This window comes from Netta rufina (assembly GCF_964035555.1).
Source record: "Netta rufina genome assembly, chromosome: 3".
Taxonomy (NCBI): domain Eukaryota; kingdom Metazoa; phylum Chordata; class Aves; order Anseriformes; family Anatidae; genus Netta; species Netta rufina.
The window spans coordinates 77,566,534-77,584,120 of record NC_140125.1 but is presented as its reverse complement, the minus strand read 5'-3'; the positions used below and the strand labels follow the sequence as shown (position 1 = coordinate 77,584,120).

Below are 17,587 nucleotides of genomic sequence, written 5' to 3'. Positions count from 1 at the left end.
TTTTAAAGCAGAAATGACTTTAAAAGATGAAATATTTCAAAGAGAAGATGCCGCTGGGTGTGAGGAAAAAGACCACATTCCGATGCTAAACCCTTCAAAGCAATACACCATACATTTGGGGCTAAAGCCAAAGCTCCAGAGCCCCCCAGCCCGCAGCCAGCCAGACAGACACACGCTTCACAGCGGAGCAGCCAACATTGTGCTTTTTTTTCCTTTAGTTTTTGGCTTGGGGCGGCGCTTCCCCAGCAGCGGGGCAGCCCCGGCGCGGCGCTGAGGCAGCGCGGGAGCACCCCCATGGCCCCGGCCGGGCCTGTAGGGGGCGGGGACGGCGCCGCTTCCCCTGCCGGGTGAGGGAGCGGGACTGGGCCCGGCCGGCGGCGGCGGGGGGCGGCGGGGCAGTGCCGGTGCCGGTGGTGTCGGTATCGGGGTGGCCGCGGGGCCCAGGCGGGCTCGGGAGCGGGAGCGGAGCGGGGCGGCCCCGCCGCCATCTCCCGGCTGCCTGCACGGCGCCGCCGCGTTCAAAACTGGCGCGCGCCTGCCGCCATCTGGGACCGGGGGGACCGACAGACAGACAGACAGACAGACAGAAAGAAAGAACAGACAGACAGAACAAACATACAGACGGACAGACGGACAGGGGGGCCGCCTGCCTGGGGTCATCCCGCCCGGCGGTGCGGAGGTGCCGCTGCCACTCGCCTCCCACCCCCGCGGCCCCTCCTCAGCTGCCAAGTTTTGCCCCGACGCCTCGCTTTCCCCCCCCCCCCCCATCCTAATTTATTTTATTTGATTTATTTTTTAATATTTTATTTTTAAATCCTGACGCCGCGTTCCCGGCCGCAGCCCGGGCATGGCGCTGGGCGCGGAGCAGGTGGCGTTCATCGGGCAGGTGTTCGAGTCCTACGTGCTGCAGCACCACCGCCACGAGCTGCTGGGCATCCTGAGGGAGCGCGACGCCGAGGCGCACTACGCCGTCGTCGTCGACGCCTTGACGCTCTTCGAGACCAACATGGAGATCGGCGAGTACTTCAACGCCTTCCCCGCCCGCGTGCTCCCCATCTTCGACAGCGCCCTGCGCCGGGCGGCCCTCACCGCCCTGCAGGCCGCCGAGCCCGCGCCGGGGCTGTGCGTGAAGACCAACCTCCACGCCAGGATTTCGGGTGAGTGGTGCACCGGGGAAGGCAGCCCCGAGCCTTCCCGCGGCGCTTCCGACTCGCCTCGTGCTGTGGCAGCGAGCGGGACGTCAAGGGAAGGGCTGGGAGCGCGGCCGGTCACTCCCTTTCAGTGTCGGTGGCGTTTATTGAACAGGAACCAGCAAAGAACCCAAACGCTGCAGGTGCACACAGGTCTGTAGGGCAGGCCAGAAAAAAGCTACAGGCATCCCCGATGGGGTGCGTGCAGTGGCTGCAGGCTTGTCACAGCATCTTTCCGTGGGAAAAGCTGCTTCCCAAACCGGCGTTCGGCCTTGGGTTATTTCTCTTGTCAGCCAGAAGGTCTCACAAAAAAAAAAAAAAGTTTTAGAGGAAAATCTGTACCTCCTAGCTTTTCTTGCTAGTTGACCTCCTTAAAGTCTAAATTAGCTCGTATTCGTTAGCTCCAGCTGCCTCCCAGGGTAGACAAAGTCTAAATTTTGAGTTGTCTTGTGATAGTTTTGTCCGATGTGGTTAAAATCTCTGCTGAACTAGTTGTGATAAAGTGGCCTGTTACAAAACTGGAATGGGTTATCGGCAGGAACTGCCATCAGTAATGGCTTTGGTTCTTTTTTTACTACAAAAAAAAGCAGAGAAAACTACAAAAAATGGTTACGCTATTACTCCTCACTATTGGGAAGTGCTTAGCGGCGTGGAGGTGTGGTAGGCGTGGAGCACAGGTGCTGGGGTTAAAATGCCAGTTGTACAGAGCTCGGCTCGGTGGTGGCACAGTCTCCTCTGAGCATTTCTGGTCGTTACCATTTGGAGCTGTCTGCTGTGCAAAGCCAAGAGCTGGCAACCTGTGTTTCCCTCCTCTGCTCCCTGTTTGAGTGGCTTATTTATGATCATTTAGTCTTCTGGCAGCTTAAACAGAGATGAATCACGGTTGTTAACACAGACATCTGTTTTGTCCCGGTACGTTTCATTAAAATATTGACATTAAAATAGATACAGCAGAAATATAATTACCCCGTGGCTCTCATAATGCTATTTTGTCTGGGTTTTTAGGGAAAACATCAAACAGCTATGCTGACTCTGGAGGTAACTGCTGACTTTGTGGCATACAAGGACGGCTTGTGTGTGGTACAGAAGTTTGCAGCCTTGTGCATCTCACTGTGCCGATAAAGTCAGAGCAATTAAAACTTCATTCACAGTGCTCTGCGTTTACGTTATTCAGGGCTTCAGCCTGAGAGTAGGTTTATTTGTACTCCAAGTGTGATCGTTCTCTAAGCTACCAGGAGGCATCAGAAGGAGCAAAGCAATGGGCAGATGCTTGCTGCGTGAGTAGCTGCATCTTTAAGACATTCCTGCTGCTGGTATCAGCCTGGTGCTGGAGTCTTCCCACAGCGATGTTTTGTCTGAATATTCCCTAATCAACCTCAGGCAAAATTAGCCAGATTTGATCAAATAATTTTAATACGTGATAAAGGTACATCTGACTGATCATTAATGGAAGAAGTTAATTAGCAGTCTCACAATGCTCTCCATCACTAAACTGGAGAGAAAATGAAGAGCAGGGGAGGGTTATCCTCATGTGGTCCAGCTGGGTCCAAGGAACCACATAACCTGGTTTATGTTCTGTACCACCAAAAGGTCAGCTCCTGAAGAAATAAAAATAATCAAAATGATATGCGGGATTTTCTTTTTTCTGCCCAAATTTTCCCATAAGTATATGCTGAGTTCTTATTTGATGGCACAACCTCTCCTTTTCCTGGAAATCCATTAAAAGGTTTTTCCTTACTGTTCGCCTGAGCACCACGGAACCAGTTATTGATATAGGCCCAGCTGCTGCTGGTAGCTCAGTTTTACACATCGTTATTAATATAGTTACGCGTGTACTTACTCAGAGAGGCACAGTCTCAAATAAAAACTTTGGCAGTCTGATACAATCAGTGTGCAGACCTCTCGTTTTCCCTGTGCAGGCTCTCGTCTCTTTGATACTGACGGAGCCGATGGTAGCTTGTATCTGCTAACGGTGCTGCAGCTCTCTCTAGTGTGAGATGTGGTGTATTCTGCAAAGGTTGTTGAGCTGCACAGACACTGAGTTGGGAAAAGATACCAAAACAATTGGGAACTACTGCATTGGGTTTGTCTGTTTGTTTGTTTTTTGCCTAAGCTGAATAAAAATGCAAACCCAGGGGAGAATAAGATTTTTGACAGGTTTGGTAGAAGATACAGATGGCTTTGTTACAGCCAACCAGAAAATTAATTTGTTTCTAGTCCTATGTAATAGTTCATTTCTTTTCCAAATTACTTCCTTTCTACTTTACTTTTTTTTAACCTTTACTCTTTTAAAATGAGCGTAGTGTTTAAAAATATTTTTAAACAGAAGTGAAAAGTCAAACCCTTTGCTTACATGCATCGAAGCAGAATGTTTCAGCGTGTCTGAAGTGAAAGATTTGATTTTGAAAATACTGAAATAAGCATATGATGCCTTGTCATTTTTTACCAGCCAAAGCTACTGAGCAGATCTGACATAAATGCACAAATAGCCTTGGTCCCCTTAGAAACATCTGACAGATTTATTACTTACATCTCTGTTTCCTAACTCTATTTTGTAACTAAAACTATAAAAAAAAAATGTTTTAAGAGAAGGTAAGTTTAAGTCAATACTTGTTAACTTCTCCGTTTTCCTCTGAAATAACTTCCAGAGAGGCAGTATTTTGCTGCTGTCCTCTGCTGTGCATTCCGGAGGCCACTTATTTTTATAAGGACTCTGTAGGGGACTGAGTTAGGTTCATCTTCCCAGGGCTTCCAGCAGCTGCGGTGCTGAGGGATGCCCGAACAGGTGAAGGCAGGGGTGGGATCCGTGCAGCACGCACCTGGCTCGTGGGGTGGGTGGAGGTGAAGGAGAGCAAGTGCCACAACAGCCTTGTCACTGCTCGTTTGGGCATATGAGGGATTTTGCTCTTGTGGTGTTCTTCCCACAAGGTGTTCTTCCCACGATGTTCTTTCTGGCATCGTCCTTGAGGTTTACTGGCACACGACCTGGAATTAAGGTCTGGTGCTCACAGGCAATGAATTTAACATTTGCTGAGACTTGAGAATTCACACAGGGTGGGGAATTAAGCTCGTTTAACCCTGGGAATAACACTGGACCACAATTAAGTAGCATAGCTAAAGTTCTGTAATTCAGACAAACCAGCTGAGAATAAATGGCATTTCCAGATGATGATTTGAATTAATAACTAGATCTATGAACATCGGGATCTTTCTTCATGAATGGAAACTGCTCATGACTATTCATGACTCTTGGCAAAAACAGGAGAGTAAAATGGCTCGATTTACTGCTCGTGATCAGCATCTGGTGTTTTTCATTGTCTGAGACCAGTGAATCAGATTTATGATGCAACAGATGAATTGGTAAATTACATTTACGAAACATTAATAGCAGTAGTTACTGTTAATGGGTCTGGCATTTTTTATAGAACCACAGAATGCTTTAGGCTGGGAGGGGCCTCAAAGCCCACCCAGTTCCACCCCCCTGCCATGGGCAGGGACACCTCCCCCCAGCCCAGGTTGCCCAAAGGCCCATCCAGCCTGGCCCTGAACACCTCCAGGGATGGGGCATCCACAGCTTCTCTGGGCAGCCTGAGCCAGTGCCTCACCACCCTCACAGTGAAGGATTTCCTCCTTATATCTGATCTAAATCTCCCGTCTTTCAGTTTAAAGCCCTTGTCCCTTGTCCTGTCACCACACTCCCTGACAAGGAGTCCCTCCCCAGCTTTCCTGTAGGCACTGGCAGGCCGCTATAAGGTCTCCCTGGAGCCTTCTCTTCTCCAGGCTGAACACCCCTCAGCCTGTTTCAAGTCTTGCTGTTTAACTGCACTGTAAGGATATGTTTTACATGCTTGGTCTTACGCTGCACATATTCTCATTCAACAGGTTTGCCCGTTTGCCCAGAGCTGACCCGAGAGCACATTCCTAAAGCCAGGGATGTGGGTCACTTCTTGTCTGTTACTGGCACTGTCATACGTACCAGTCTGGTGAAGGTCCTGGAGTTTGAACGGAGTTACATCTGCGATAAGTGCAAGCACGTGTTCGTCGTCAAGGCTGACTTTGAGCAGTACTATGCCTTCTGTCGGCCGTCAGCCTGCCTGAATGAAGAAGGCTGCAACTCCACCAAGTTCACTTGCCTCTCTGGAACAACCTCTTCTCCCACCAGCTGCAGAGACTACCAGGAAATCAAAATTCAGGAACAGGTAAAAAAAAGATGGAGAAAAGGGGGGAGGACATTATGGTGTCGATGTCTAGATGCAGATGGGATCTGCAAATGTCTTCTTCCTTCAGTCAGTCAACAACTGCATCAGCAATTACTGGAGATGTGCTCCTCACAGAATTCGCATTTGCCTCTCAGTGAGGCCTGAAGTCCAGTTAAGGTGTAAAAGGAGTAACAATCGGGCCTCTTTTTACAGTAGCACATAACTGAGACAAAACAAGCACAGGAAAACTACACTGTATGAAAACTGAGAGTAAGTAGGGTACATTGTAGCCAGTGTTTCTGTTTGTTTGTACATTCGGTGTCTTCTTCATAAAGCCTTTAAAGACCTCTTCAGTTGTTTCAGGGGGTGGATTTTAGAAGTTAAGAAGGTAGTGGTGCCAATCTGTGAGCTACGTGCATGAAAACTGGAATTTATTAAACAGAAATTATGCACCTCCAAGTTCAGAATAACAAAGAAGTAAAGGAATCAAACTATTTCTTGTAAATAAGCCCTATGTTGCATGATTATTTCCAACAGTTCCTGCTACATTTGTTTTACTGTGTGGCACAAAGATCCCTGTGATGGGGAAGGAGTTTGGGCTTATTAAACACCATAGAGTTAAACCAAGAATGATTTTCAGTCGTGTTTTCTACGCAGCACTGCAAGTAACTGTGCATGTCAGCCAGTGCTGACAGTGATGTGAAGTGCCTGTGGCCATTTAGATAACACACAAGGGTGAATTAACCTTCCTAGCCACTAGAGAATGAATAAATCTGGAGTTCTAGTATGTATGATCCCGTGCTGCAGAGTGAAAAGGTACTTCTGATTCTTGCTCTTGCGCAATGGATATTTTAACAACTCTAGCAAGCTTTAATTGTAAATGGAAAGATTTCTGGTTGGAAATAGACCATGACAAGATTGCATAGACTTTGCCCTGGAGAAAAGAAAAAGAATTGCAACAGTCAGCAGCACGTTTGTCAATACACATTCACCTGGTTGTGTGTGATTTTAAGCCATGACACCTAGCTGTAAATTAAATCTCAATCTGTCAAATTTGGGCTATATACCAGAAAAGTACAGAGAATAACCTTTCAGTATGTAGTTCAATGAAGGGTTATCTAACTCATGGACATGCTTTATTACCCGAAGTAAACTTTGCTTACTGAAGAAGTGTCTGAAAAATAATTCAAATTAAAAAAAATAAAATAATAATCAGTTCTTTCAAATGACATCTTTGAGTGAGCTTTTCAGCAAGATACAGAAATCCCACAGCACCTGCCAGGACTGAGCACCTTCAGCTAATTTAATACCCAAATCTGTTTCCATTAACATCAGCATTAAACTATTAAGCTCTTGACAGCAGTGGCTTGTTTACTGTGTAAGCTCTGTGAGAAAAAGCAAGCACTGACCTCAGTTCCAGGAGGGGATAACAGGTCCTTAAGCCAGAGCAACGATAAATGGTTTTTGGAAGGTGCTTTCTGAAGTGCTCTTCCTTCTGTCTCCTAGGTCCAACGGCTGTCTGTTGGAAGCATCCCGCGCTGCATGGTGGTTGTTCTGGAAGACGACTTAGTGGACAGTTGCAAGTCTGGTGAGGATACAGCGTATATCACATATATTTGTACCATAAATGTTTCTACTCTTCATGTGAGATGGGTCTCTGACGAGTAGTCTGTCAGTGCCGAGGGTCTGTTTAATGAGATATGTTTATCTGCCACATATACATGTATATAATAAAATTATATATAATATATACATTATATATTGCATGTATATATACAATATACATTATATATTACATGTATATAATGAAATAAATAAAAAATAATAATAATAAAAAAAATATAACTGTAACGCAGATTTAAATTGCACTTTTATCCAATGCAGCTGACACATCTGCATGTCTCAAGTCAGATGTTACTTTACTAATTTTTGTCGTTACCCCCAGGAGATGACATCACAGTGTATGGAGTGGTAATGCAGAGGTGGAAACCTTTCCACCAGGATGCACGCTGTGACTTGGAGCTTGTTCTGAAAGCCAACTATGTTAAAGTAAATAATGAGCAGCTAGCAGGGGTTATAATTGATGAAGAAGTCCGCAAGGAATTTGAAGACTTCTGGGAAAAGCATAGGAACGATCCCTTGGCAGGTTAGTAGCTGACAGCTTTAAAATAGGATGCATGATTGGAAATTGATGAAATCAGGAGTGAACGTACAGTGACTGAACACATACTTATTTCCCACTACCAACTCCTCCAAAAATACATTTTTTTTCCAGTAGAAGAATATAAAATACTTTAATATAATGAAAAAAATAGTATCAAACATCTTGCATTGATTTTCCTTCTTTTGAGAAATGTTTTCTGGAACATATATTAAGAAGAAATGAGAAGTAATATAAGGGGGGAAAAAAAAGTAACGTGTTTTATAATCAAGAAAGAAAAGTATACCCCTTAGAAGAAATAGTGCAGACCAGATATGCATTTAGCCAACATAGCTGTTGACTCTGGGGCCAAAGATCTGTCTCATTGTCTCTGCATCCCGACTTAAGCTCTGAATCTGCCACAGAGCTCAGTATGTACTGCCTTTGTTATAACTCTTAGATGCCTAGCTCTGTGATTCAGGTGTTGCAGAACCTCATATCATATATGGAGAGAGTCTCCCAGTTCTCGGGGTCTTCCAACAGCCAGTGTTTAGCATGCTTGATCCTAAACTCACCACGGTCTTCAGTCAGCCACCTAACAATTACCAGGAGATGTGTCTGGAGCTCTGTCCCTCTCCAGAATGAAGTGCCACCACCTGAACCACAAGGAATCTCAAAGGACTTGTTTGGATCAATGTCATTGAACTGTCTCAGAATAGCACTCTGTCTTTTAAAACCCTGGAAAGCTCTTAGTCTTTCTTCTTAAAAGGCAAATGGGAGGAAAAGCAGGTAGCAATGTTGACCGTATTAGCTTCAAAATCAGAGAGCTCACATAAGGAATTAGAGATCTTAGCAATGACAAAGATTCTTCAGAACTGTATTTCCTGGAAAGCAGTGTAATTGCTAGCCTCCTGCTGTTTGGAAAGAGAACATTTCTTATCACCCTGTTCTGAGAACATTCAGAAAGGAATTCAGGATCCACTTTAAAGGCCCCAAGTAATCTTTCATTCTCGGGACAGTTTTTGGAAGCCTGCAGGGAGCAATGTGGTTGTATGCAGTGTTGCCCATTCAAAATAAATGGGCGTGAAGTGGCTACAAGCAAATTGGGATGGAAATTAGAGAAGAACCCTGACCACCCAAGATGTTCCTTCCAGGCTGTTTCTCTGAAGTAGAGTCCTCTCTGGGGAGGGCAGAGATCAAGCCTAACTAATGAGAATAAGGAGTAGGCCATTTCACAGCAGGATGTGTGTGCACGTTTACTGTTTTTCAAGAGATGATGGTAGTTACTGCTGCACTTCTTGTCAGTCAGTTCCTGATCCTGTGTACTAGGTATGTCCTGAGAAGGTCTACCGTGGCAGGCCTCCAAGAGAACTTAGGTGACCTTACTTTTCTGGATAGTATCTAGGAGGAAGCAGAAGCGCTGAGCTGCTCAGCTTTGACAAGGCAATTTAATCTTAAGTCCAACACAGGCAACTGTGGAGTTAAATCTCAAGTTACGCTGTGGCTGACCAAAGTTTTGAAATTTTCATTTTTGGACACAGATGTGTTAATTCCCTCAAAAGACCTCCAAAAGAGACACGCATGCCTCAACTCATCTGTCAGGTGCCTACATATTTTGCCGGTACTATATATTTCCAGGCAAATTTAAAATACTGTATTAAGAACACAAAACTGGTTGCTTTGTTCTATGCCCTAGCAATGGAAGTAATGTATGGCATTAAACCTGTGATCCCTGTGCTGTTAGCACCAGGCTTTCAAAGGACAGAATTAACTCTGTCACACACCTTCCAAGCCAACAAAATTATTGTAGCAGATGGAAGTACTCTTTTGCTGGAAAGAGACTATGGAAGGGAGGAGGAGAAGGGGAAACACATAGAAGGGTCAAAGGAGAGCTAGAGTCAAGACAATGAGGAAAAGAAAGTCCATGGGAAAGCAAGTTTTACTCTTAGGGCAGTGCTGAGTGCCACTTTTTTGCTCCTATTCTAGGGAGGAATGAAATTTTGGCTAGCTTATGTCCTCAAGTGTTCGGATTATACCTGGTGAAGTTGGCTGTAGCCATGGTGCTTGCTGGTGGTGTGCAGAGGATTGATGCTACTGGAACCCGAATCAGAGGTTAGTATTGTTTCTGATAGTATCTGACCCTTGTCTAACAGTTATTCCCATTCCTGTCTTCACCCCACCCCACAAAATCAAGCCAGTAAGGTTTCAGAAGCATAATAATCTCATTTTCGTGACTGAAAGTAATTTTTGATTAATGCTGAGTATTCTTCTAGAATCTCAGACAAATAAAGTGGGTGTCTAGACTTCCTCTTTTTATTTTAGCTTTTCCCAAATAAAATCCATAAAAAATGTGTGTTCAGGATTCCATTAGGTGGAATATTAACAGCAATTGTTATAGATCAAACATAAACTCACTTTTTATTGTATAAGTGACATTTTAAAATGATTTCTGGTAGAATATTCCCAGCAGTATTTGGCATCAAAGGATGGAATATTAATGTTTCCTTAATAAGGATCATGATAGTACATTGAAAGGAAAATTTGAAGGATTCAATTTACTTCCTAATGCCAGACTTTTCCATCTGTGATTGTCAGTGCTTCTCACTTAGATCTGTTACTGTAAGTTATCCGCCTGCTGATTCTCCTTCTGTTGTTATTAGATGGCAAATATGCCATGTGCCAGGTGGTACACAGGTCATAATCTATGTAGGTCATAATAATTCTAAAGTAATACGTGTGGATATACAAATACAGGATCTTCTTCATGCTCCAGCACCTAAATAAGGCTATAGACTTTGTATTTCAATTGAAGTTGTACTCATGTTTTCTAGCTGACGGTCTCACTGAGTATCCAAATTATTTACCTGTGTAATTACATTGTTTTGAAATTTCTGAATTGTGTAACTGTTGGTGGTATAACAATATGTATAACAATATCAGTTAAGAAAAACAAACTGATGATTTTATTAGAGCATTTTGCAGTAATTTAAATAACTGAATAGCGGAATCATAACTAAGCCCCCACGGTCAAGAGTGAGCTGAATCTAAGAAATGAGTATTCTCAAATGTAACTCACGGTATGGAAAGTTTTTCAATGTTTTTAATTTAATTCATTATAAATATTTGATTTGGGTGCAGCAGTATGACCATATGCTTTAATAAACAATAATTCATCACACCCAGTAAATAGTACAGTGTTATATGGAATTACACCTTATGATGTATGTGTAGAGCTAAATGTGAGGTGAAAAATTAAAAGTATTTTTGAATTCAGAGCATGTTGTGTATACCTTTCTCTGCATATGTACCATGTACTCCTATATCAACGTTTTCCTCCAAGGTGAATCGCATCTTTTGTTGGTTGGAGACCCAGGTACAGGGAAATCTCAGTTTCTCAAGTATGCAGTAAAGATTACACCCCGGTCTGTGCTCACTGCAGGAATTGGATCTACAAGTGCAGGTATGTGCTTGTTTGGTTGGAACTCTTTATAACATACTCCAGTAGAAAAAGGGCATAGAGGCCTTTTACCTACAGGAACAAGAACTGGATTTCAGGTTGTATGAGCACATTTTAAGCAAAAACTGACATGGAGACACGTGGAGGCTTGTCTCTGCAGAAGGGCAGTGCTGCCCCTTGTTCTGTATCAGTGGAGCAGTGTGATGAGCTTCTAAGAGGGAACCTTACAAGCCCCATCCAGAGGTACCTCTCACTGATTTGCTGTCAGAGGATGATCTTGACCTGTATTTTTAGCGTTCTTCCCTGCAATGACAAATCTGACAGCTTTCCAGAGCTCACACTGTGTGATGGGCTAGAATCGTTTGGTTTCTCCTGAACGTCCCCTCTTCTGTTCTTTTACGTATTCCGGCTGGGTGCCAGTTTGATTTCTGCTTATTTCCTGGAACGGCAACCCTGTGTTGAGAAATTATTTCTGCCTCATAAAGATGGTTTCAGAGTGAAAGCTTTCCTCCCTCCCTGTCCCCACCCTCCAAAAAAAAAAAACAACCACCACCAAAAAACACTTTTAAATATGTCCCAGCTGGCTCAGACCACTGGGACATATTTACAAACTCTTCTGGGGACAGTATGCAAGCTCAGATCGCTTCTGCAAATGACTTCATTTGCTCAGATGACTATGTTGGTAGTACATTCAAAATTGTGAAATAATTAAGGGCAAGAACCAAAGGGTCGCAGTTAGCATGTGCAGCATGGATGTTTCTCAGATTGTGCAGCTGTTCATTTTATGTCTGGAAAACAGCATTGTTTATACGTGGGGAAAAACAGAGAATAAATCTTTACCAGTTCTACAGCTACGTGTACATGTGTGTACTGGGTCCTCTGGCTATGGAAATGCAACAGCTACTTCAGTGGTAGTGGAATGTAACACTGAACATACTCACTCTTGTGTGCAGTGAACTTTTCATGCCTCTGATTTTCCACTCAAACTGTTCACAGATAGATCTGGAGAAAAACCAGAGAGAACGGTTTGGCTCAGCATACCCTTATCCCTACCTTTTGTTGGGTGTTAAGAACTGAGAACAGGCGGGATAATGAAAAATTTGCCAGGGAGCTGGCAGTGACCTGGAGTGAAATTTTGCCAGGAGTTTCAATGTGATCTTGCCCACTTTTATTGGGAGTAATCTTGTGTCGGCTGCTTTGAGCCTCTAACATTGCTATTGCCTTATTCACCACGTTTCCCACCACACCTTCGTTTTCTCTGTAATCTGGTTTACAACGCAATCGTCACAGCTGCATTCAAAGATGATTCCCTGAAAACCAATATTGCAGCTTACAAACTTACTGCAGTATATTTGCCATGCATTCAGCTTAATGATGTGTGGAGATTGAGTTTCATCTTGTGAAAGGATCATTTTGGGTCGTTAGATCATCTACATTCCACTTAAATATTCTTTTTATTTTAAAATAGCACTCTATTTCTTTCACCTTCCTGAAATCTTACAGCAAGTGTGCTGAATTTCCACCTTGAGATTCTAAGGACCCTCATCAGAAGTGAAACTTGAATCCCTAGCAAGAAATCTCATTAACCCTAGTTTAACTTCAGAGTACCTTTCCACGATTAGAACTGCTGGACTAAAGCATTAATCTCTAGCCCAAGAGTTTGGATGCAGCTTGAATTATTTTCTTTGCCCTTCTGTACAAGGAGTGTCTTATTTGTGAATATGTTTGGAGCTATACCTAACACTGAATTTGTCAACTTGCTGTTCATGCAGAAGCTCCAAGTAATGTGTTTTAAGAACTATGAAATTGTTTTACATCACATCTGCATGCGTCAGGTTACCAATTTATTCTTTCTCCTGAGAGGAAACTACTAATGGACATTTTTCCTTAAAAGTAAAAAGACTAAATCCATAAGTTCCAGTTTCGACTAGTTCCTTACATTGTATATAAAGTAGTCTGGAATGCAGTTTAATTACTGACTCTAGGATTACAGTCCACATATACTAAAAAATGCACCTGTAAATTGGTAATACTTTGGAGAAGTGCTAAAAGCTGTCTTATGTTTGGATTTTTCTCTCAGAGAAATTTGTCAATAACTTACCTGCAAATTCTGTTTTGCATCTTGTGTATTAATGCATCTTACACCCTTTGCCCATCTGGTACTCCTTTAGGACACTAGCAGTTTGTCAGCTGTGGAGTTGGAATTCTGCTTCCATAACCGTCTACTGTATCAATTTTTCACCATGGGCATTTATTGGTGCCAAGATGCAGTGTTAGATGATGAATGTTGTTCCTGTTTTGCCTAAATTCCCTTTCTTTCTTGCTCTGTCTTAGGAATCATCTGCTTTTAGATCCGTTATGACATTATGATCCCTTTTTTCTTTAAGTGAATCAGTATTTGAGGATCTTCATCTTTTTTATTTCCCTGACAGGCTTAGACTGACTGCTTGCTGCAGATAGCCTTTACAGGGGACAGGGATCCATTCTCTGTTGTGGGTAAAACCAGAACTTTTCTTCCAGTCTCTAGATAGCATGCTGAGTTTACTGGCTTTGTGAGGTTGCCTTTGTTGCTAACCACATACTAGAGGTTTTCTTTTGAGAGTTCTCTGCACATTTCTTACTTTTATGAGGAACCAGGCTTCGTTCTTCCACAAGGCAAAACCAAGTTCAGTAACTCAATAGCAAAAATTTCTTTGACCGCTATAGGGCTTTCTGATTTCTAAATAAAAGATGGGAACCATCTGTCCTGCAGGTTCTGTCTGCACACTGTTCATTTTTTATAAAGGCCTTTCCCACTTCTTGCCTGAGAATGACGGGTAGGCATTCACACACCTTTAATTTTTAGAAATTGATACGTAGTTTTCCAGAAGGAGACTTACTGAAGTTTAACAAAATCCCTCTCTGGGTTCCCACTTTACTACTGAGTTCGACCAACTGTTTTGCAGTCCCCGTAGCAGTAGTGCTGCTTGTGCATATTTGGGTGAGATAATCACTAGTAAGAAAATATTTCCTTTTCCCCTGGAGCTTGAGAAGTGCAGCCATCATTTGAGTGGTGTGTTTGTTTCCATGGGGACTGGAACTAACACATGCCTGCTGCTGGTGGGTCTGGAGGCATCCAGGCCAGAGTCATCCTGACATTTTCTGGTGTGTATTTGGCTGTGGAGATTTGTGCAAAGTTGTATTCAGAGTTGTGTCCCCCTGCAGATGGACTCTGTAAAGAATTTTGTGAACTGTGCTCAGAACAGCTTGTCTAAAAATCTGGGAGACAATCAGCTGTTTCTCCTACTCTCCAGTTCTGTACAATGACTTCCTGAGCTGTAAGAAATGCGGCCTTCTGGCCTCTCCTCTTACAGCCTCTACAGAGCCCTATGAGTACTGCATTTTTGCTGGCACTTAGCAAGTTTAATATTGCCCATATCAATGCCAACAGCATTTCGCTACTGTATTATTTTTCTCCTCATTGAAGGTAACTAACTCAAGGGTAAACAGCCATTTTTTCTTTTTGCTAGTAAGCCTCTCTCTGCTGCACAGGCTTCAGATGCTAAGCATTGCCTCTGTTCTGATCTACTAGAAACCATTTCTATGTCTGATGTGAGCCCTCCAGTTCTGGTTATGGTAGAGTACGTCAGCATCCTGAGATACACAGGACACTGAAACTAGGGACATTTTTCCCTATTTGTAGATCCCCAAATGGTTTCTGGCTATTCCTTAGCAGATCCAGGTCATTCTTAATTGATACAGATAAAGGCAGTGCCAGGGAACATGCTAAACAACCTAGCACTGTGGGCAATAGCGTGGCAGTGCTTGGATCCACACCATGGCCCTGATGAGGTTATTAATTGAGATGCAGCCTTTAGGCTAGTCTTTTCGGATCTTTACTTCTGCCACAGGACTCTCCATTGTCTTTGCAAATATTCATAATTGTAGATGAACTTGTGGTATTTTCTGTCAGTGTACCTTAAAAATACTTTCCTCATAATATGACTTAACTGTCTTATTTTCTAAGCAGTTTGGCTTCAGGTTGAGAAGGCTTTAACTCTCTAAGAAGTCTGCTAACCTTACTGAAGGAATGAATTTTGAAGTTCTGATCAAAGTTCATATCAAGTTCAGATATGCCACATCTGTAGCCATGTCTCATCTCCTGGAGATCCATAAATACCCTTAATTTCCTCTCACTAATACTGTTCCAAGACGGCCTTGTCTTGAGACTTACCTTGACTACATGCAACAGATTATTTAGCCAAGTAGGTACCTATCTTCAGAAATTTCAGTTGGTTCACACATCTGTATCTGAAGACCTCTAGTTAGGATGGACAGGAAATGCTGCAGGAGGGAACATCTTTGTCATGTTGGCTGGAGGCTTCAGTTCTTACGCAGCTCTGGCATAATATATATTGACAGGCAGGCCTAAGAATTTTTTCCTCTTGCTATTGAAATAGCAGGCATTTCATTCAGCTGATTGTTGTTACATGTCTTCAGGATTCCCTTTGCAGTACCACAGAGCACTGAGGTACTGCAGTGTTGGTAAGCCACACCTTTCTAGAGAGACAGGACAAGCTGGAGGAGCCTTCATGTGGAAAGGCAGGCCTCATTATCGGCCTGTGGCCCAAGGGGCTTTTGGAGGAAAACCCATGAACTCCTTAAAAGTTCCTGACATTTCAGCCTGTTCTTAAAGTTGCTGTTACCACATGGCTGACCCCCTCCAATTGTCTGCTGCAGGCCAGTCACATCACTTACACCATGGACAATGAGCACCCCACTATGTCTCCAAGACAGCATTACCAAAATTGTGAAATGTTGAAGTGTGTCTTCCCCCCACCTCACCCTTTGCTTCCGAGGGGTCTTTACGTTCTAGATCCCAGGTACAAACCTTGGTTTTAACTTTAACACAGCCTCCCTTGTGACTCCAGCTGGTTCCTTTCTCTTACACATTCTTCCTTGCTAAGACTAAAAAATCAAGCAAAAACATCTCCACCTGTTTTCTGCAGCCCTTGTCTAATCTCAGACACAATGAGACCAGCTCGTAAGAAGCAGAACTTTAACTAGAAACATAAATACAAACGGCAAAGCCTGGCATGAGCTGTCCCCCCACACACAGCCTGCCCTTACAAGTAGTTGCATTAACCTTGTAGGTCGATGTTTTGTCTTCCCTGTTGGCCCTGAGCAGAGCCCTCCAGCTAGCAACAATAGTAATGCATCTGCTCCAGATCAAACTTCTGTGGCTCTCAACAGAACAAGAGAATCTGGCCCAGCGAGCTTGCAGTCCACTGTATTTGTTATGGTTAAGAGGCAGGGTCGTTAAGCAAGTGAAAGATCTCCTGCAGTTGCCCAGACACAAGTCAAGATGTTGTAACTTTGCTCTTTTTCTGTCTCTTGTAAATGAGGATTTGACTGGAGTGCACAAGCATGTATATATCTTTTTCCTTCTTTTTTCTTCCCTACCACCAGTTTCAGATGGCAGCGAGCAATCTTTGTATAGATGCAACTGGGCTAGCCTCCAGTCAGAGCTGACTTCTGGAAAATCAGCAGTTGAGGGCCTAGAAAGAAAAATATTGGATTGTGAGATTGGTCTTTGTGACACGGTGACTTGCGTCTTGGGAGCACAGACTGTTTGACAGGCTGTAAACTAAGTTACTGTGGTTATTGTAGCCATGTTCTCAGGTACTGCAGTCTTGAAGATTGGAAATAAGAGTTGGTGTTTTCAGTGGTGTTTGTAGAGCTGCTGGAGAGGTTAAATTTCACCAGTCTCTGGTACAATGGAGCTGGAGTGTTTTTACCCCCTTCAGACTCAGTATGTCATAGTAATTCTGATTAGAGGTGATTCATAAATAAATCACAATGACTGTAAGGCGAAGAGACATTTTTTTTTCCAAGCTAGACATAGAAAAAAAAACTTGTTTTTCATCAGTAATGGTGCTTGGTCTGATCCAAGAGGCATGAATGAATAAAGGGCATGAAAAACCCCTGATGAGCATTATGGCAGTCTTCTAATAGAATTTAGGTTGGATATTAGGAGAAATGGCTTTACTGAAAGGGTTGTGCAGCATTGGAACAGGCTGCCCAGGGAAGCGGTTGAGTTTCCTCAACCGCTGGAGGTCTTCAGCAAATGTGTAGATGTGGAACTTAGCAGCATGGTTTAGTGGTGGACTTCAGTAGTAGGTTAGAAGTTGGACTAGATGATCTTGGAGGTCTTTTCCAACCTGTATGATTCTGATTCTACAATGCCATGAATTGAGGCTACCTGTCCATCTGAGGTAAAAACACAGTGAGAAGCGTCACCAGTGCTGTTAACAGAACCTGTAGCATGCCCTTGCACCTTGATGGCCTCTGCAAGATGAGGTTTGTTGGAAGGGGAACTCACCTTTGGCACCAAAGTTGTACTGCTATGCTGTCAGCACTAGCTGTCTGTGTTAGTTATACAGCCCTGCTGCCAGGTCAGAGACGAGTCTTTATAAAGATGCTTTGTAGTCACTGTCTCTCTTAAAACTGCTAACTTTGTGCTGTGATGTTGCCTGATGATGAGACTCGAAGCATTTGGAACACTGGAATTTACTTTCTCAAATTCCTTCTCTCTGAGCTGTGATTTTTGCCAGGAAACAAG

At 43.5% G+C, this 17,587-nt stretch overlaps 1 protein-coding gene across 1 annotated transcript in view; it reads left to right on the top strand.

The window, feature by feature from the left end:
* Positions 1–847: 847 nt before the first annotated feature.
* Positions 848–17,587, top strand: part of MCM9 (minichromosome maintenance 9 homologous recombination repair factor) — a gene marked incomplete at both ends in the record, with an annotated part of 44,087 nt that continues 27,347 nt past the window's right edge. The window contains 6 exon segments of the mRNA XM_084284448.1: positions 848–1,157; positions 5,073–5,389; positions 6,896–6,977; positions 7,335–7,537; positions 9,521–9,641; positions 10,870–10,989. Coding sequence (XP_084140574.1) covers positions 848–1,157; positions 5,073–5,389; positions 6,896–6,977; positions 7,335–7,537; positions 9,521–9,641; positions 10,870–10,989 — 1,153 coding nt within the window.